Source organism: Balaenoptera ricei, chromosome 5, assembly GCF_028023285.1.
Source record: "Balaenoptera ricei isolate mBalRic1 chromosome 5, mBalRic1.hap2, whole genome shotgun sequence".
Classification (NCBI taxonomy): Eukaryota; Metazoa; Chordata; class Mammalia; order Artiodactyla; family Balaenopteridae; genus Balaenoptera; species Balaenoptera ricei.
The window spans coordinates 14,438,628-14,459,747 of record NC_082643.1 but is presented as its reverse complement, the minus strand read 5'-3'; the positions used below and the strand labels follow the sequence as shown (position 1 = coordinate 14,459,747).

The following is a 21,120-nucleotide window of genomic DNA, read 5'->3' as shown; positions in this document are numbered from 1 at the left end:
AGACTCTAGAGCGCAGGCTCAGTAGTTGTGGCGCACGGGCTTAGTTGCTTTGCGGCACGTGGGATCTTCCCAGACCAGGGCTCGAACCCGTGTCCCCTGCACTGGCGAGCGGATTCTTATCCACTGCGCCACCAGGGAAGCCCTGAGCTCAACTTTTAATCTAATATTCCGTTAATATCTCAGAAAGACTTCCTTAGTAGAGAATAAAGTATTTAATCTCACCTCTTTAAATAAATGTTATTTATGATTTTTATTGAATTACTATAATTATTAATTTTTAGTGTGATGTAATTGTGGTGTTTATTCTTGACTATAGAATGAATTCAAAGTTATTAACAGCTAATAATTAAGTGTTTAGCATTGTGCTAAATGCTTCACATGTGTTACCTCATTAAAACCCCAAATCCATATTAATCTCTATTTATCAAAAGTGGACTTTGAAATTCAGAGAGATTTTGTTGACTAGCCCAAAGATACACAGAACCTAAATGGAAGAACTGAACTTCAAATGAAAATGTTTCTTTCTCAGTTGCCTAATCGTTATAAGATTACAATACATTCTACTATTAGTGCTTAAAATCATTAACTGTGAAGCTTATAAACAATGGAAATGAAAGAGTACAAATCTCAAACTCACAAAATTATAATGACCTCCATCTAACCAATATAGCCAGTTTTAGCAAACTTTCTAAAATGTAAGAAATGTTTGCTTTCTTTCTTCCTCGCTCCTCTATAGAGAGAATAAAGAAGTATGCCCACCATTGTCCCATCCCAGCAGAGGTCCCCAAGATGGGGTATGTTTGTATGTGTAAGCAACCCAATAAAACCCAGCAGCATGGACGCAGTAAAAGAAGAGAGAAATATTTCCTCAAGCCTTTTTGATTCCCTGAGGGAAAAGCAACAGGGGAGGGAAGAGAGGAGATGACAGGTTGACATGGCTGGTTTTACATGCCTTGTGCGTGTACCCTGCTCTTGCAATCCTTACCCAGCTGTCCTCACAAACTCAGCTGTGTCACCAAAGCAAACAACAAACCAAATGTCGACACCATTCATTATGTGTCTAAAGGCAGGACAAAAAAATTCTTAAAATGCAAAGTTTTTGACTCCATTCTCTGAAGTTTGGTATATAGATACCCTATTACTCCGATGTCTTTTTACAAATAAAACCTGAATTTGATTATTTCACTGGAATATTCCATGTAGTTCTTAAAGAGAGTCAAGATTTTATTTCTATCAAGTTTTCTCCATATGTTATTGGAGTAGTGATTTATAATTCTGGTTTTGAAATATCTTCTAATATCTCTGATTATCTCAGAAGATGCCATAAAGTTTTCGAAAAGTCCTCCAAGAAAAATGTTGAAACATCTCTAGAGGGCTGTTAAAATAATTCCTCTATTTTTCTCCTTCCAGAATCACACCATGCCAAACTACAAACTCACTTATTTTAATATGAGGGGGAGAGCAGAAATTATTCGTTACATATTTGCATATTTGGACATAAAGTATGAAGACCACAGAATAGAACAATCTGATTGGCCTGAAATCAAGTCAAGTAAGTAGCACAAATGTAGTTCATGGAAATGTATGTAGAGAAAATGTTTCCAGAACCTTTTGTCTTTCCTCAGGGAAAGGAAAATAGAAAGGTTTTTAAATCTCATGTAGCTTTACACTGAGAAGCAGCAGTTCAGGCAAGTTAAATAAATGCTATGTGACCCAGAAAATTTCCTATTGAGGTGAAAACACAAACCTGACAGAGGGAGCATGTAAAAATAACATAACATGAAGCTTTATCAGAAGAGCTGAAATGGAGGAAATACTGAAGTCAAACTTTTGACCATTGGAATAGACTGGGCTTGCTCAGATATCAATAATATTTGGATGATAGATCAGATAAGCTGCTGTAACAGAAAACAAAACTCAAATGGCTTAAATAACAAGGAAATGAACTGTACCACATAACTGAAACTCCAGAAGTAGGCCAGGTTTCAAAGGATGGCTTTATCCATTTTTCCTCCTCAGTGTGTTGGCTAAATCATGAAGCTGGTAGCAATACGTTTGCTGCAATTCCAGCCTCGCAGCGTTGAGAAGCAATTTTGAGAAGCTAGAGGAGAAAGCACTGCTTCCTTAAGTGTTCCTAGAAGAATGAGGAAAAACTTTCCAGGTGACCTCAGCAAACCTCTCGTGTTTCATTGGCTCAGATTGGGTCACGTGTCCATTTCTGAACCAATCATTGGCAAAGGGAGTGGGAGGAACCTTAGAATCATCTAATCCACCTCTGAAGTAGGGGATGGAAGCAGTTTTCATGAGGCTTTGTGACCATATGAGAGAGGGGTGGATACGTGAACAAAACTGGGGTCTGTCTGATCAGAGGAAAGAGCAAATTTACAAACTGGGCAGGTAACACAATGAAAACATGCTACTTAGCACTCAGGACAGTGACGAAGAATTAGAAATATTATTAAACAAACAAAAGTGTGTGGTTTTCAGTTAAGTTGTAAGTCATCCTCTAGATGCTTGCCATGTTCCCTGGAAATACTAACTAAATCTTAAGTGTCTAAAATTTATATTTTTATGCTAGATTATTAAAATTTCAGATAAAGATGAAGCTGAAGAAAACAACTATATAGCATTTGTAGGCTATCAGAACTGGCTAGTCTGCAGACCCTAGTTCATTTAATTTCTCTAGCACGTCAACACGGGATGTATTATTGTTTCTATTTTATAGTTGGATTAACTGAAGCACACAGAGTTTAGGTATTTTTTCCAGGTTCACAGCCCTAGCAAGGTACAGCTGATTTTCAAACACAGGTCCATCTAATACTATAGCCCAAGTTATTTGCACTAGATAATGCCAACAAAAATAATACCATGATAATTGACGTATTCACAATAAATATTGCCGCTTGACTTTTGGAAGCATGAGTTTCTCTGAAGTCATTGCCCCTGTAATTACTCTTTTTCTTATCAGAGAACTCTTCTCCGATGGGATGGAATATCTTATTTCCTGTTCTTCTGAAACTTTACCTTTAAGATCCAAGCATTTCTTCTGATATCAGAATTTGTACCTGAGCTTCTGTGGACATAAAATAGGTGAATATTAAATTTATCCATTAAATAAGTGAAAATGAATAGCAAGTTGTGGAGGTATTACATATAACAAATTCTGCCTTTTAGTTTTTAGATATAAGTTCTTTGTATTCTTTATACCCTATTCTACCTTAACTTTTCATTATGTTATTAAAAATGGAATTACTGCATTTTCTTAACGTTTTCACATATTCTTAGAATTGAAAGGGATCTTAAAGTTCGTGATGGTTAAGCTACAGTATAAAATGCTTTAACATACACCCAACACAAAAATGGCTTAAAGAGGATAAAAATTTATTTCTTTTGCATAAAAGCCCAAGTTAGTATAGCAGTTCTGCCCCATGAAGTTGTCAACGATGAGGCTCTTTCATTTCTGTTCATCTGCACCCATAGTGGGTTCTTATTGACACAGTATGAATAGTTCACCCTCCTTCCATATTCCAACTCACAGAAAGTGCAGAAGAGGGAAGAGAACACACCTCTTCCTTTTAACAGCCTGACCAGAAAGTTGCACACATCACATCAGTTATATCTGTTTGGCAAGAAATTAGTCACGTGATCATTCATTGCTGCAAAAGAAGCTGGGATACATTGACTTTATTGTGGACAACCATTTGCCCAGCTAAAAATCCAGGGTTTTATTACTTTGAGGAAAAAAAAGCAAAGAATAGGTATTGAAAAGCAGTTTCTATTACAAATTGTGTCTGGTATCATCTCCTGTCCAATTTAGGGATGCTCTCTGGTGTTTGAAACTCGCTATGACCATCCCCTCTGCTATAATCTAGAATATCATTGGATATTTCTATTAAAATTTTCTTCCTGGTCAAACCTGGTAGACTGTACACATGTGTTTAATCTCTCCTTTAATAACATTAACGTACTTAAAAAAAAGCCACCACCCCCCCAAGGACAAAGAAATCAACCTTGAATATGATAGCACAAAATTCTGGAAGCTAGAAAGCCGGTCAAAGAATGGTAAGGTGACTTACCATTAAGGCCAGTGATGCTCAAATATAAGCCTGGAGGAGAAAAAGGCCAGCCAAATCACTCCAGAGATCCTCCAAAGGGTCAGGAATTGGTTGCAAAAGATAACTTCAAGAGCTGAGCTGATACAGGGTTGCCTGGAAGAATATGAAGAAGCAGTATGACCACAAGTTCCCTCTCTCTCCCTGGAAGAAGCATGGAGATTACTTTCAAGAGGATGGACCAGAGGATTCTAGGACACCAGGCATGTCTCGGACACAACGCTATAGTAAACATGGCATTCAGTGGAAGTCTAGAAACTAGATGGTGGTACCAACAGCCCTTTCCCCTGCTCTACAATCAATGGCAACCAGGCTAATATCCCTCACACAGGAAATGGGAGGAATTCTCTCTGGGGAAGCTGACCAGTCTAAGAAAAATGTCTAACAGATACTGAACAGATGGGGATCCCTCAATGAATTTGCCTAGCCCAATCTGTGGGCAAGCCCCTCCTACGCACACTGAGATTCCAGTTAGCTTTTACTTCTTTGCCCTTTTAAATAGCAATGGCAAGTCAAAAGTTAACCCATATTTGAGAAAAGTCTCTAATATAAAACAGACCTAAAACCAAACACCTCTGGAGATGTCAAGATGGTATAGCAAGAAAACAACTTCAAAAATATAAAATCCTCAGAGAAAAGAGAAGATATTCTATACAATCTAAAAGGAATGTACGGAGACAAAAAGTTCTTGGAAATTAATGTCTGATACAAAGAAATCAATAAAATGATGAAAACTAAGTAAATCCCCCAAAAAGCACAATAGGAAAAAAATGAAAAATAAGAGAATAAAGATAAGGAAAATTGAGAATGAACCAGTTTAGGAGGTCTAACATCTCCATGAAATTCTGGAAAGGGAGAACAGAAAGGAGAGGGGAGGAAAACTTAAAAGAATCTTCTTTATACAAAATTGAAATTATCTCCATGTGGTTTTCATACATTGGTCTTGGACTTACCATTTTAATCCATGGAGAACAAATTATTTTTTCTCTCACATCCAATTACTAGAAGACATTTAGTATCTAGACATCATAGAGAAAAAGCCATTGCTGTATAGTCAGTTTAATGAAAATGCTCTGAAGATAAAGAAGGTCTTTGGCTGAATTCAGAATCGAGTCCCTAGGTAACTCATTACCTGTATCTCTATTTAGATATCAACTTTTGGAGCTTCCTTGATTGTTTCTCCTATCATCATTGTGAAATTCAGTCCACCCTTCCCATCCCTGACTCTACTTCTTGATTTAGGTACTGTTTCCTATGGACTGTCTGAGATCTGCAGTCACATCTAGGTTCAAAGGACAACTCTCTTCTCTTCCTGGAGTGTTCCATTTATTTCCCCTGGTTTGGGTTTGCGCACCACCCAAGTAGAACAAGCTTCTGTTAGACTCTGTCTGCTATTTTACGTGTAGTGCTTGTGCCTGCAAGCATAAGAACAGCACAGAGCAGAATGGGACCATCACTCCTGGCACAAGTGTAGACATTTTTCTAAGACGTTTTACCAAGATCACAGTAGCTGTGTTGGCAGCCATATCATACGGAGGCCTTGCATTCAGCACCACTAAATCTCTTAAAGCTTTTTGACAGGTGCTCCTGTTAAGTTACAACTCCAACACCGTGAAATTCTTTTTTTTCTGGAACCAAATAAAGGACTTAGCCTTTGTCTTCTTAAATTTCTTCTTGTTAGATGCAGCCCACATTCCAAATGTTGGCAATTATTCCAAGCTTGGCTCAAATGCTTCCAGTAGCTGAAAGCTTACCGCCGCATAAGAAAACACATTCCATTGTAAATAGCTCCAAAGGTAACAGAATTATTCTTCATCTTGAGTTAAAATATGCCCTTTAGGACTTCCCTGGTGGCGCAGTGGTTTAGAATCCGCTCGCCATCGCAGGGGACATGGGTTCGAGCCCTGATCCGGCAAGATCTCACATGCCGCGGAGCAACTAAACCCGTGCGCCACAACTACTGAGCCTGCACTCTAGACCCACGACCCACAACTACGGAGTCTGTGCTCTGCAACAAGAGAAGCCACTGCAATGAGAAGCCCGTGCACCGCAACGAAGAGTAGCCCCAGTTCGCCGCAACCGGGGAAAAGCCCGCGTGCAGCAACGAAGACCCAACGCAGTCCCCCACCAAAAAATTTAATTAATTAATTAAAATATGCCCTTTAAAAATTTATTCTTGGTCCTCATTCTGCATTTTAGAGATAGTCCGAATAAGTAAGATTTTTTTCCCATTTGATATCTATGCCATATTGGAGATGGTTTTTATGTTCCACTTCATTTGTTCTGTCTTCTCAGTGAAGAGTGGTAGAAGTTCTTCAGCCAATCCTCATATAATGTGATTTTCAGACCCTCTCTAACTTGGATACTATCCTCTGGGCTTGCTCTGATTTTTAATATCTTTCAAAAACATGGCTCTTAGAACTAGAAAACAGCTGAGCAAAAGTTCCAACTGGATTTCACCTCTCACTTGGCTCTCACCTCTACCAGGTGTGTGATCTGGACTATTTCTATAACCTCTCTTCATCTCATTTCCTCATTTATAAAATGAGATGGTAGTTAATACTTCATAGGGTTGTCATAAGTACCAGAAGACTGAACGGGCACGTTAAATATTTAGTACAATGCCTAGCACAAAAGGAAGCTCCCCTCAAAATGTTAGGCAGGTTAATTCCCTCTTGAGTACATACTTTGCTTCAAATAAGGCATCACAATTTGTATCAGTTTTATTTGGGACTTTGTTTTGCTCGCTGCAGTATCTCAGACACGTGGAATAGTATTTGGCACACTTATTAGCTAAGTGTTCAAAGATGTTTTTATTCCTGATGTGAACTGTAGTTCGTCTTGTACTTATTCAGTGCATACGAAAGACGCTTGAAGGTTGATTCTAGTAGTTGTGTTACAGTCATGGGATTATGAGTGGCACTTTATTCTTTTCCCTCTTTCCAAAATAAGTATATGTCCCAACCTAAGGCACTGGTTGGGAAAATTGTGATTAATTCATATGGCAAAATGTATGCTTTAAAAAAAGGTGTATTATTGATTTAGAAATATTTTAAAAGGTATTATCAAATTAAAAAAGTGGTTTACAGACATATATACATTATGATTTTGTTTTGATATATATGGGAAAGCAATTAAAATATTAAAATGTTTATCACTGTGTGGTAGAATTATTTTTATTTATCTTCAACTTAGAATTTTTCTATAATGAAGAATAATAAATTATTCTCTGACAAAAATATAATAGGTTTAGATAAGAAAACAAAGTAGGATTTACAGATAAATATTAATACACCTGCTATGAGTCTGTCCTATATTTGTACAAATATGCTTGTTGCTTACTACATACTTCAAATGGTCAATAAGAATTTGGCTAAGTTCCTTACCATAACTCAATATCAAACTCTTCATATTCCTCAGACTATGGTTTGAAAGAATAATTAATGTAATCTCTGAGGACTGAAAATTTAATAAGGCTTTAAAAGTTTTTAAAAAAAATTATATAGTAAGTATGTGAGATAATATATAATACATATCGATAGTATCACTGTAAACCTGGGTTTTAGACCCAGTTCTGTCACTAACTCTATAGCAGCTCTTCTAACAACTCTTCTTTTCCCCTTTTCTAAAAAAATTGAAGTATAGTCACTGTTCAATATTATATAAGTTGCAGATGTACAATATAGTGATTCACAATTTTTAAAGGTTATACTCCATTCATAGTTATTATAAAATATTGGCTGTATTCCCCATGTTGTACAGTATATCCTTGTAGCTAATTTTATACCTAATAGTTTGTACCTCTTACTCCCCCACCCCTATCTTGCCCCTCCCCTCTTCCCTCTCTCCACTTGTAGCCACTCATTTGTTCTCTATATCTGTGAGTCTGTTTCTTTTTCTAACAACTCTCTTTTTTTAAACTTGTAAAATGTAAAGATTCCACTAGAGGATGCCTAATGTCCCTTCTAGAATAAATATTCAAGAATTCTGTAATGTTACTATCATGTTTTATTTCCACAATTATCAGTACAATGGAAGTATTATAACTTGATTTTGTTCTGGAAGTTAATTCTTTGCTCATTTTATTTTAAGCGCTTCCATTTGGCAAAATTCCCATTTTGGAAGTCAACGGATTGAACCTTCACCAGAGCCTAGCAATAGCAAGATATCTGACCAAAAACACAGGTAATATATTTACTGTGTGTATAGTTTTTGATAACTGAAAAATAACCACATGGCGTATATTCAATATTCATTAAGTAACTTTATTACTGAATGGGATTAAAATATAGTGCAAAGGAGAATGGGATTAAGTGCCAGAAAAGTATAAATATACCATCTCTACCAGTTTAATTTTCCCTGAGTTCCCTAGACAATTAATTTTATACTGCCTGCAGTCTCTCCTGCCCCATACTTCCTTGTCCTCAAACCCTTATTGGAATTTAGCTGAAAACTTAGACAGATGTGTCTGAACCCAAACTTTCGCTAGCATGCATATCATAAGTTATCAGAGAAGATTAATTAATGGGAAATACGTGTGGCATAGGGAGGCTGAAGTGACTCATACTATTAAAATCATGTACCCAATGTCTTTCATCCTAATCATGCTAAAAAAAATAGAAGGGAAGTCTTCTTTGCTTCCATAAAGTGCCATCTGAGGCATCCTGAGTGGGTAGTTGGCTACTGGATTGTTTATTTAGCACATGCGCTAACGTGATAAGATGAGGAGAAATAAAGGAAACTTAGTTCTCATCTTTGCCTGGTGCCCTTCCCCATCTTATGCTCTGCTGTCTTCTCTGTCCCCTCACACTCCCATAACACTCTTTTTGAGGGAAAGTCTACATTTGGCTTCTTTTAAAGCCCCTTTCTTTGTAAATAATCTGCAGAATCACCATGCCCCACTCCTGACACTGACACCCTCTTTGCTACCCCCAAAACCACTATGATCCAAGCTGTAGAGACATGGTTAGCTTACCAATAAAATGGGCCATAATTACTAGACCTTCATTTTTGGACCAAAGTAATGTATGTATGTTAAAAATACAAAAATTTGTGTTACACGAACACGTTTCAGCCAACAAAATTTTTTGGAAGTTTAAAAGAGATGGCGGGACTTCCTTTGTGGTCCAGTGGCTAAGCCTCTGCACTCCCAATACAGGGGGACTGGGTTCGATCCCTGGTCAGGGAACTAGATCCCGCATGCCACAACTAAGAATTCACATGCAGCAACTAAAAAAAAAAAAAAGATCCCACATGCTGCAACTAAAAACATCCTGCGTGCCGCAACTAAGACCCAGCAGAGCCAAATAAATGAATAAATAAATAAATAAATAGATAAATATTAGAGATGGAGATGACTTCTGACTATGGAAATTTGACTTTGAAGTGAAAATGACATTTAAGTTGAGCCTGAAAAGATACCTAGAATTTCAAGAGACAGATTTGGACTTGAGCAGTGTTTCTCAAATTTTACGTGCATCAGGATCACTTGGAGGCTCATTAAAACAGATTGTTCAGCCTTGACTCCAGAGACTGTGATTCAATAGGCCGAGGGTGGGAAATTTGCATTCTTACCAACTTCCCAGATGATGCCTTATGCAGCTGGTCCATGGAACTCACTTAGAGAATCTCTGGACTAGAACATTCCAGACAGAGAAAAAATGGCAGGAGAAAAAGAAAAGAACTTCAAAATTTGCTGGGTGGAACGGAAGTAGAAAGAGAAAGGGATGGAAAAACAGATTGGAATCTGGTAAGAAAGAGCCAGAGTATTAACGTCATCCCTTAAACAACTGTAGAGTTGTTTTCAAATTGAGATCTAATTGACCTATAACATTGCATTAGGTTCAGGTGTATGACATAATGATTTAGTACATGTATATATTGCTAAATGATCACACAGTAAATCTAGTCAACATCCTTCACCTCACATAGTTACAGATTTTTTTCCTTGTGATGAGAACTTTTAAGAACTACTCTCTTAGCCGCTTTCAAATATATGGTATTCTTAGCTATACTCACCATGCTGTACATTACATCGCCAGGACGTATTTATCTTATAACTGGAAGTTTGTATCTTTTGACCACTTTCACCCATTTTACTGCCCCTACCCCTGCTCCTGCCTCTGGTAACCATCTGTTCTCTGTATCTATGAGTTAGTTATTAGGAGTAATTTTTAAAGATTCCAAAATGAGTGAGATCACACAGTGTTTGTCTTTGACTTCAACTGTAAATTTTTATCTGGAAAAGCAACATAACCATGGCTATGAGCTTAGGAAGATCATTCTGGCCATACTTTGTATTTGTTTGGCATGAGTGCAGGGGTGGCTATTTGGGAAATATGAGAAAGTTTGTGAAGATAGAATCATCCTAGGGTTAGAAGACAGATACTGGCATGTGGAGGGCAGTCTATTTGAGCAGGAGAGTAAGGGCCAGGCAGACGACAACTTGGACATATTTCCTTATTCCCATAGCTCCTTCTCCTTCTCCTCTTCCTCCTCCTCTTCTTAAAAGAAAAATTTCCTTAGCTTGCAATATCCTTTCCGTTGTCTGTCTTTCCCAGTTAGCCATAAGGGCCATGCAGGCAAGGAACTGATCTCCTTTGTTCACTGCTGTAGCCCCAGTTGGGGCCGACCCAAAAGGATACACAGAGAACTATCCAAAAGGAAGCGGAGAATATGGTTCTGGAATTTAGGACTAAACATGTTGAATGAGTCATCTGTATAAAATTGACAGCTGAAGCCTTAAGTGTGGAAGTCAAAGTAGGGATGAAAATGAGTGAAGAGAACTTATGATACAATTCGGAGGGATTTCTCAAGGTCAGAAAGAAGAATCAGCCTTTGAACATCACACACGTGAAAATATAGATAGTTTACAGAAGAACGCTAATTACTAAGGCATATTCTTTCACTTTTAACAGCTTTATTGAGGTGTGATTTACATACAGTTCACCCATTGTCAGTATATACAGTTCCTTGATTTTTAGTAAATTTATACATTTGTACAAAAGCAACCTATTTTATATTTTTATTTTTTATTAAAGTTACAAGTTATAGGCGTACAATATAGTGATTCACAATTTTTAAAGTTATACTCCATTCACAGTTATAATAAAATATTGGCTATATTCCCTGTGTTGTGCAATATATCCTTGTAGCTTATGTTATACATAATAGTTTGTACCTCTTAATCCCCTACTCCTATATTGCCTCTCCCCCCTGCCCTCCACTGGTAACCACTAGTTTGTTCTCTATATCTGTGAGTCTGCTTCTTTTTTGTTATATTCACTAGTTTATTGTACTTTTTAGATTCCACATATAAGTGATATCATACAGTATTTGTCTTTCCCTGTCTGACTTATTTCACTTAGCATAATACCCTCTAAGTCCATCCATGTGGCTGCAAATGGCAAATATTCATTCATTCTTTTTTATGGCTGAGTAATATTCCATTGTGTTTATATATACCACATCTTCTTTATCCATTCATCTGTTGATAGACACTTAGGTTGCCTCCTTATCTTGGCAATTGCAAATAATGCTGGTATGAACATTGGGGTGCATGTATCTTTTTGAATTAGAGCTTTTGTCTTTTCCATATGTATGCCCAGGAGTGGAATTGCTGGGTCATATGGTAGTTCTATTTTTAGTTTTTTGACAAACTTCCCTACTGTTTTCCACAGTGGCTGCTCCGATTTACATTCCCACCAACAGTGTAGGAGGGTTCCCTTTTCCTTTTTCTCCACATCCTCGCCAACATTTGTTATTTGTGTTCTTTTTGATGATAGCCATTTTGACAGGTGTGAGGTGATATCTCATTGTGGTTTTGATTTGCATTTCCCTGATGCTTAGCGATGTTGAGCATCTTTTCATGTGCCTGTTGGCCATCTGCATGTCCTCTTTGGAAAAATGTCTATTCAGTTCTTCAACCCAGTTTTTAGTTAGATTATTTGTCTTCTTGATGTTGAGTTGTATGAGCTGTTTATATATGTTGGATATTAATCCCTTATCAGTCATATCATTTGCAAATATTTTCTCCCATTCAGTAGATTGTATTTTCATTTTGTTGACGGTTTCCTTTGCTGAAATGCAACCTATTTTAGAATGCTTCTACACTGAATCATTTTAGAATGATTCCTTAGCAAAATGATGGTCGGCGAATGGCAGTAAAGAAAAAACACAACACTTCTATTATTTTAAACTTATAATTCCCAGGAAGCAAACAAATGCTGCTGACAAAAAATTATCTGCACATGTAACAGTAATTCTTTCTACAAGATAAATGATAATGTATGTACAGGTTATTTATTGTAGTATCACTTGCACTAGCAAAAGACTGGAAACAAACCTAATCAGTTGAGGCTAGTTAAATAAATTGTGGCACTTCCACTTAAAGGAATCCCATGTACCTGAAAAAAGAGCAAGGATGCCCTTAAGGGACTTGTAAGAAAAGATCTCAAGGATATATGGGGGAGGTGCGTTTTGAGTGGGATACCTATTCTTATTTTCATTAAGAAACAATGGAAGAATACAAAATAAATGAATGAAAATGGTTACCAATATGGTAGGTAGGTAAGGAAGCAAAATGAAGTGAATGGGTCAGAGGTGGAAGTTAGTCTTCACTGGATACTGTTTTATATTGTTTTGAATTTTTGAACCATATTAATATATTGCCTATTTTTTAAAAAGTTTTACTATAGTAAAATAAATTGAGCATATTCTTGGGCATAAAATGGCCTGTCTCTATTCCATAGATTTGGCTGGAAAAACAGAATTGCAACAATGTCAAGTTGATGCAGTCGTGGACACATTGGATGATTTCATGTCTCGTTTTCCTTGGGCAGAGAAAAAACAAGATATAAAAGTAATGTGATCAGTTTGCTGTTACTGCTATTAATCATATCCACTTGCCAAACATTATGTTAGGTGCTTTTAAAAGTTCCTTTTTATCAAAGTAAGACATACATCTAGTTTTAAAATATCAAATTATATTAAAAAGTTTAAAACAAAGTACTACAGTGATTCCCAGCCTTACCTCTTCACATTAACCCTTCCTCAGATGCAACCCTCATTTTAACACTTTTAGCTCTTTCTTTAGGATTTATACATGTCCATATTTTCTATAGGATATGTAAATATGGCTTTCTTTGATTCACAAATTTTAGATAGTTTTGATAGACTTATTATAGTAATGAGAATTTATCTCTTACATAGTCATTCTCTCTGCTTCCCTTCCCCCAAACTCCTAATATAATATTAAAATTTTGTGGTGAAATCTATATTCAGTCATTACATTAGTATGCCTATGCAGATATTGTACAAAACTGTGCATTCTGGTATACTTTGATTGTATTTCCTTTCTCACTTTCCTCCTCAAATTAGTAATTGTCTTTTTTCCATTTGCTTAATTCCTTTTTACTTTTATTGCTGAACCTTCCCACACTATCCGATGGCCTGCCAATGCAATTTTCCACAAAGTTAATGATATCAGATAATCTATTGTTTCCATTATTTTCTTGGAGCTATCGAGCCAGAGATCTCCATTCTCCTTTGTAGAGCTGTCTAGGTTTTTGCACAGCTGTCATCATTGGACTTTCCTTCACTGCCATCCCAGGGACGTCTTTCTCTTGAGCTGGAGTCCTGTTTCCTGGATGACATCCTCTGTTTTTATTTACTCCCTTGTTTACTGGGGGCACATCTCCAGTATTCATATCTCTTATCCTCAAGAATTCTTCACTTAAAATTTTGGAAACTGTTGTTATCCTCATTTTCCAGATGAAGAAATTTAGGTTCATGTAGTGTAAATAACTTACCTAAGGTTACTTAGCTGGTAAGTGGTACACAAGGAATTCAAATCCCAGACACTCTGGCTCAGACTCCATCTTCTTTACCACTGGATGTAATGCCACAGTGGTAGCAGCCATTCAAAACAGCTGTGCAGGAGTATTTATGTACATGTTATGGCTTAAGGCCTGTATCCAAAAGCTACAGCACAGAACAAATGGCAGTCTGATCAACTTACTTAAGCATATTTATTCTTTTTTTTTTTTTTATAATATAGGCCATATATGACAAACCCAGCTAACATTATTCTTTTTTTAATTAATTAATTAATTAATTTTTATTTATGGCTGTGTTGGGTCTTCGTTTCTGTGCGAGGGCTTTCTTCAGTTGCGGCAAGCGGGGGTCACTCTTCATCGCGGTGCGCGGGCCTCTCACTATCGCGGCCTCTCTTGTTGCGGAGCACAGGCTCCAGACGCGCAGGCTCAGTAGTTGTGGCTCACGGGCCCAGTTGCTCCGCGGCATGTGGGATCTTCCCGGACCAGGGCTCGAACCCGTGTCCCCTGCATTGGCAGGCAGATTCTCAACCACTGCGCCACCAGGGAAGCCCCAAGCATATTTATTCTAAATACTGTTTGTTTAATTAGGACCCTCTGATTTAAATAGAGATATTTGGAACATAAAAGTATTCACATTTACTGATTCCTTGACATAAATGTAAGGTGTGTGGGGAGACACACACACATATGTATATATACACATACCTGACTAACCAGAACAAAGTCTTAAATAAAAGCTCATCTTTGAGGATAGAAATACATTTGGGCTCTGGAGTCAGACTGCCAGGCTTGAATCCTAATTCTCTTCTTACCAGTTGTCACTTAACTCCCTATCAAATTTTCACATTCTGTGTCTGTAAAGTAGGGATATCATAGAATCTGCTTCAAAGTATGTTGGGAGGATTAAATGGTAGCATAAGTACCTATGGCTAGGTGGAAAGTGTTCACTAAATATTAGTTATTATAGTGTTTTTATATAATTCAGTGCTCATTGCTTTTCCTTTTATTTGTCAGACATGACGTCTATATTTCACATATCCTTATAAATGCAGAGACAAGTAGATGCATAATCCTCAATTTAGAAAAAAGTATCTAAAGGTTTTTGTTCCATGTGGGCTTGCCCTCTCTACTTCTCTATTTTTCCATTCTCCTTTTCTCCCAAAGGAAAATGTTCTTTGAACGTTTATGATAAGGGGAACTCTACCTTTGTATTAGAATAACAATGCTCTTACATGCTACCTATCTCAGAAAAACAAATTCACAGGACATAATCCAAGTTCATGAATAAATCATATGAAGGGACAACATGTTGCAGAAATAATTGCGAATAGCCAGACTATCTGATTAATAAGCAGGACCTGGCCAGAATACAATGAAAAATACACAGTTCTTTTGCATCTCATTACTTAGTCTCTCCGTAGTGGGTTGCATTGCTGCCACCTTGTGGTCAGATAAAATTTTCAAAAGCAGAATATTGATACAGTAAAGATGGATGAACAGTGAAAATAGTCCTCTTCTTATATGTTCTTTAAAAATCTATCGAGTACACATAATTATAAATGTTTCAGTGCTAAAAATTCCATTTCCAATTTAAAATTTTTAAAAAATTAATTTAAATTTAATTTAAAGGCAAAATATGTCTCTGAGCATTGGCCACACGGATAATCCTTGAATTTATCACTAGTGTTTCTGTGGTTATTCAATGCGTCTGTTTCAGTTTCCTCATCTGAAGAACAGGGCAGGGGGTTGGGGGTGGGAGGGTGATGGGTCAGCAGGATTGAAGGAACATCAGTGGCCCATTTCCAATCCTAAACGATTTGGGCAGTGTGGATTTTAAAATGGTGCTTTGGAGAAATATGCAAACCTCCCTAAATCCTCTAAATGTCATTTGATAGAATACAATAGCAATGACTTTTCAGTGTGCAAAAATCTCCTTCCTTATAACTCTCTGGGGGAGGTAGAAGGAAATTTCTGAGTCCACCAAGTGTAGGAATGGCTATCTAGGGTTTATCAGAAAACACATTTTAAAAAGGATATATAAGAAAATTTTATCTTCTTTAGGTTATTTTGGTGAGTATTCTTTAAAATGACTCTTAAATACTAATGGTTATGCTGTTTAGCAATTTACATTTCATTAGACTGATATGATTCTCACCAAACACATAAAGAGAACCTGGGCTAAAGAACTCAAGAGTGCAGAGATAAGATTTTTATCTGGCACTGCATATACAAAGCATTGGTGTACCTTACGCTGAGGAAATGCACAGTAGAAAAAGTAGCAGAATTACCCAGGTGAATGCACAGGAGTTTTTGGAAAGCTGTACAGCATCTATATCCTGTTCCATTTAACTCCCTCCTGTTTCTAGCTATTCTAGGACAGCCAAGCTGGCTATTACCTCCCCAACTGATGCTGATCTAAGCTAAGCTATGGGAAATGTCACGTGTTTCCGGACCCATTGCCTCTTAGCTCACAAATTCTGTGGAAGGGGCTGAAGGATTCACACTATTTTATTTAGAACTATGAATATATTATCCATAGAGAGAGAACCTTAGGTACAAAGGTGGTATAGAACCGTGGAAAGCATATAAAGTCAAAATAATGACAAACTTCCCAACCTTCAGTTCCTGAAATGTGGCAAACCTATGTAAATCTGTAATGATGCTTTTGCAAACTGTGCCCTACAAATATAAGGCATTATGATATAATAATCTATATTACCCAGCTAAGTCATAATAGTAACAGGAAGTAAATCAGTAAATTGGTGAGGGAGTTATCCACTATTTGACTTACCTTAATAGAGGCTGGATTTTATTATAGATTTTATAATATTCATTCATTTATGAATATTAATGATATATGTATATTTTATAATATTTTGAGTTTGGCTTACATTTCATATCCACAATACAAACCAGCCTGATTTTCATATATACACAAATAAATACCTCTTACCAAGAAAGAGACCATGAATAAATTATTTGGTCTTCAAAGATTCAAGTAAAAACACAAAGATAATGTTTTTAAATGGATATATCTGTTATTTTTTCCCAAGGATATTATTTGGTTTGTAATAATATCTTACATATTATATCAAAATGGGGCACCTTGGATTGATTTTACAGATGATAGTCAAGGCAGAGGAATCTCACCCTAAGGTACAATGTCAAGCCAAACAGAGGAAATCTGCCCAAGAACGTTACTATTCATTATGGATTACTTCCGTTAAGTGTAACGGTGAGATGAAAGACTGCTAAACTGGAGGAATCTTACAAAATAATAATATTTTATTAATATTTTATTAATAATAGTCTTACAGAATAAATTTTATTTACAAAATAAATTAATTTCTTTACCTTTAGTTAAATTATTTCACTTTAAAGGGAGTGAGCCTAAAAAAGGGAGGGAATTTTAGAAATGTAAAAACATAATGGAATAATTTTCCTTAACAAAAATTAAGATACAAAACCATGAAAAGATTTTATTGATGAAATATTTAGTCACTATATACAAAGAAACAATAAGAACTGATGACAATAATATTTATTTTTTAATCCATGAGTAATAAAGGGAAGAATAAGATCTATAGAAAATCAGACCTGAATCTCCATGTCATACATTTTAAAAAACAAACAAACAAGCAACAACCACCAATAACACGTAACTACTTCCTTTTTGAACTCATGTGGGAGAAAGAAGATGGAAAAATCTGCTTCCTCTTCAACTCATTTGTTTTTCTTCTTATTATGCTTAAAGGAATCTTTTTCTCCCTCTCGTAGGATCAGATGTTTACGGAGCTACTTACATGTGATGCGTCTCATCTTCTGCAAGATTTGGACACATACTTAGGGGAAAATGAGTGGTTTATTGGTAACTCTGTGAGTATGTTTTACATCTTAAAAAAATACAAGCATATACATATATGGATAAACCAAAAACTTTATAAAAATGTATTGAAAAAAGGGTTACTCATAGGGAGGGAGTAGGTTAGAGAGCAGGGACAAAAGCTAAACTTCTTTGAAGAAAACTTTTTTGGTGGAGTTAACTTTGGAAACATGAACTAAAATATTTTATATGATTATATAACAACAACAAAAACATTTTAAAAAGCTATCACTGACAAACTAAAGCAAAGTGAAACAAATGAACTTGTGTCACATTGGTGCATAGGGTATGTGAAGTACCTGTGGACTCTATTAGTGAAACACGATCTTAAGAAACATCGTCATTTTAAAAAACACAGTGATTTGACTATACATCTCATTATAGATATTTTCTTGGGACAAAAAAATAATAATTATACACCAGTTTCAGTTCACAATGTACTTTTTCTTAAGGTAAAGAAAACAAGCATTTTGTGTCTCTTTTTCTCGAAAAACTAACCAATCTAGTTGTTCTGGCCACCCCTTGGACCCAGATTCTGGTCTCTAAATATTAAAAGTAACCAGAACTTCTTGGAGAAATAGCTCATTCTCAGTTTGGGACAGGAAACGTAAAACATGAGCCGAGAATACTTTGACATAATAGAACCAAATAAATTATCAGACAAAAGCCCCCCCAAAACACCAGAGTTGTGTCAGAAGGACTTAGCAGTCAACTTGTAGAGGCTCTCACTGGCCAAAGTTGAGAAAATTCAAGCCACAATAAGAATATTAACTGCAATGGATTGAAACAAATCAAAATGAATGAATCCATGAGTTTATGAAAACCACCATCACCAAATACACACACACACACACACACACACACACACACATACATACACACACACCCCTCAAAACCAAACAAAGCTTCATTGGTGACTTTTAGAAGATGTTATGGAGCCAAATTATTACAAATTTTCCTTGACTTATGATGGGATTGTGTCCCAATAAATCCATCATAAATTGAAAATATCATAAGTCAAAAAATACACCTAACCTACTGAACACCATAGCTTAGCCTAGCCCACCTTAAATTTGCTCAGAACACTTACATTAGCCAACAGTTGGGCAAAATCATCTATCACAAAGCCTTTATAATAAAGTGTTGAATATCTCACATAATTTATTGAATATTGTAGTGAAAGTAAAAGACAGAATTGTTGTATGGGTACAGAATGATTTTAAGTGTATCAGTTGTTTACCCTCCTGATTATGTGGTTCACTGCCGTTGCCCAGCAACATGAGAGAGTACCATACAGCATATCACTAGCCTGAGAAAAAATCAAACTTCAAAATTCAAAGTGCGGTTTCTGCTGAACATGTGTCACTTTTACACCATGGTAAAGTCAAAAAATTGTAAGTTGAACCATCATAAGCCAGAGACTGTCTGTATTCTGAAAACTGTTAAAAACAAAAAAGTTGGGGGGCTGTCCACCACAGCAACAGTCAGCTCTACCCACCACCAGAGCCTCCCATCAAGCCTCTTAGATAGCCTCAATCACCAGAGGACAGACAGCAGAATCAGGAAAACCTACAATCCTGCAGCCTGTGGACCAAAACCCACAGTTACAGAAAGATAGACAAGATGAAAAGGCAGAGGGCTATATATCAGATGAAGGAACAAGAAAAAACCCCAGAAAAACAACTAAATGAAGTGGAGATAGGCAACCTTCCAGAAAAAGAATTCAGAATAATGATAGTGAAGATGATCCAGGACCTCGGAATAAGAATGGAGGCAAAGATTGAGAAGATGCAAGAAATGATTAACAAAGACCTAGAAGAACTAAAGAACAAACAAACAGAGATGACCAATACAATAACTGAAATGAAAACTACACTAGAAGGAATCAATAGCAGAATAACTGAGGCAGAAGAACGGATAAGTGACCTGGAAGACAGAATGGTGGAATTCACTGCTGCGGAACAGACTAAAGAAAAAAGAATGGGGCTTCCTTGGTGGCGCAGTGGTTGAGAGTCTGCCTGCTAATGCAGGGGACACGGGTTCGCGCCCTGGCTTGGGAGGATCCCACATGCCGTGGAGCAACTGGGCCCGTGAGCCACAACTACTGAGCCTGCACGTCTGGAGCCTGTGCTCCGCAACAAGAGAGGCCACAACAGTGAGAGGCCCGCGCACTGCGATGAAGAGTGGCCCCCGCTTGCCACAACTACAGGAAGCCCTAGCACAGAAATGAAGACCCAACATAGTAATCAATCAATCAATCAATAAATCTTAAAAAAAAAAAAAGAAAAAAGAATGAAAAGAAATGAAGACAGCCTAAGAGACCTCTGGGACAACATTAAACGCAACAACATTCGCATTATAGGGGTCCCAGAAGGAGAAGAGAGAGAGAAAGGGCCAGAGAAAATATTTGAAGAGATTATAGTCGAAAACTTCCCTAACATGGGAAAGGAAATAGCCACCCAAGTCCAGGAAGCGCAGAGAGTCCCATACAGGATAAACCCAAGGAGAAACACGCCAAGACACATAGTAATCAAAGTGGCAAAAATTAAAGACAAAGAAAAATTATTGAAAGCAGCAAGGGAAAAACGACAAATAACATACAAGGGAACTCCCATAAGGTTAACAGCTGATTTCTCAGCAGAAACTCTGCAAGCCAGAAGGGAGTGGCATGATATAATTAAAGTGATGAAAGGGAAGAACCTACAACCAAGATTACTCTACCCGGCAAGGATCTCATTTAGATTTGATGGAGAAATCAAAAGCTTTACAGACAAGCAAAAGCTAAGAGAATTCAGCACCACCAAACCAGCTCTACAACAAATGCTAAAGGAACTTCTCTAAGTGGGAAACACAAGAGAAGAAAAGGACCTACAAAAACAACCCAAAACAATTAAGAAAATGGTCATAGGAACATACATATCGATAATTACCTTAAACGTGAATGGATTAAATGCCCCAACCAAAAGACACAGACTGGCTGAATGGATACAAAAACAAGACCCATATATATGTTGTCTACAAGAGACCCACTTTAGACCTAGGGACACATACAGACTGAAAGTGAGGGGATGGAAAAAGATATTCCATGCAAATGGAAATCAAAAGAAAGCTGGAGTAGCTATACTCATATCAGATAAAATAGACTTTAAAATAAAGAATGTTACAAGAGACAAGGAAGGACACTACATAATGATCAGGGGATCAATCCAAGAAGAAGATATAACAATTATAAATATATATGCACCCAACATAGGAGCACCTCAATACATAAGGCAACTGCTAACAGCTA

General features: G+C 36.8%; 1 protein-coding gene across 1 annotated transcript in view; it reads left to right on the top strand.

The window, feature by feature from the left end:
• The first annotated feature begins 1,419 nt into the window (after nucleotides 1-1,419).
• Nucleotides 1,420-21,120, top strand: part of HPGDS (hematopoietic prostaglandin D synthase) — a 33,787-nt gene continuing 14,086 nt past the window's right edge. Inside the window, exons 1-4 of the mRNA XM_059923904.1 lie at nucleotides 1,420-1,552; nucleotides 8,205-8,297; nucleotides 12,863-12,972; nucleotides 17,726-17,824. Coding sequence (XP_059779887.1) covers nucleotides 1,420-1,552; nucleotides 8,205-8,297; nucleotides 12,863-12,972; nucleotides 17,726-17,824 — 435 coding nt within the window. The remainder of the gene's footprint in view (nucleotides 1,553-8,204; nucleotides 8,298-12,862; nucleotides 12,973-17,725; nucleotides 17,825-21,120) is intronic.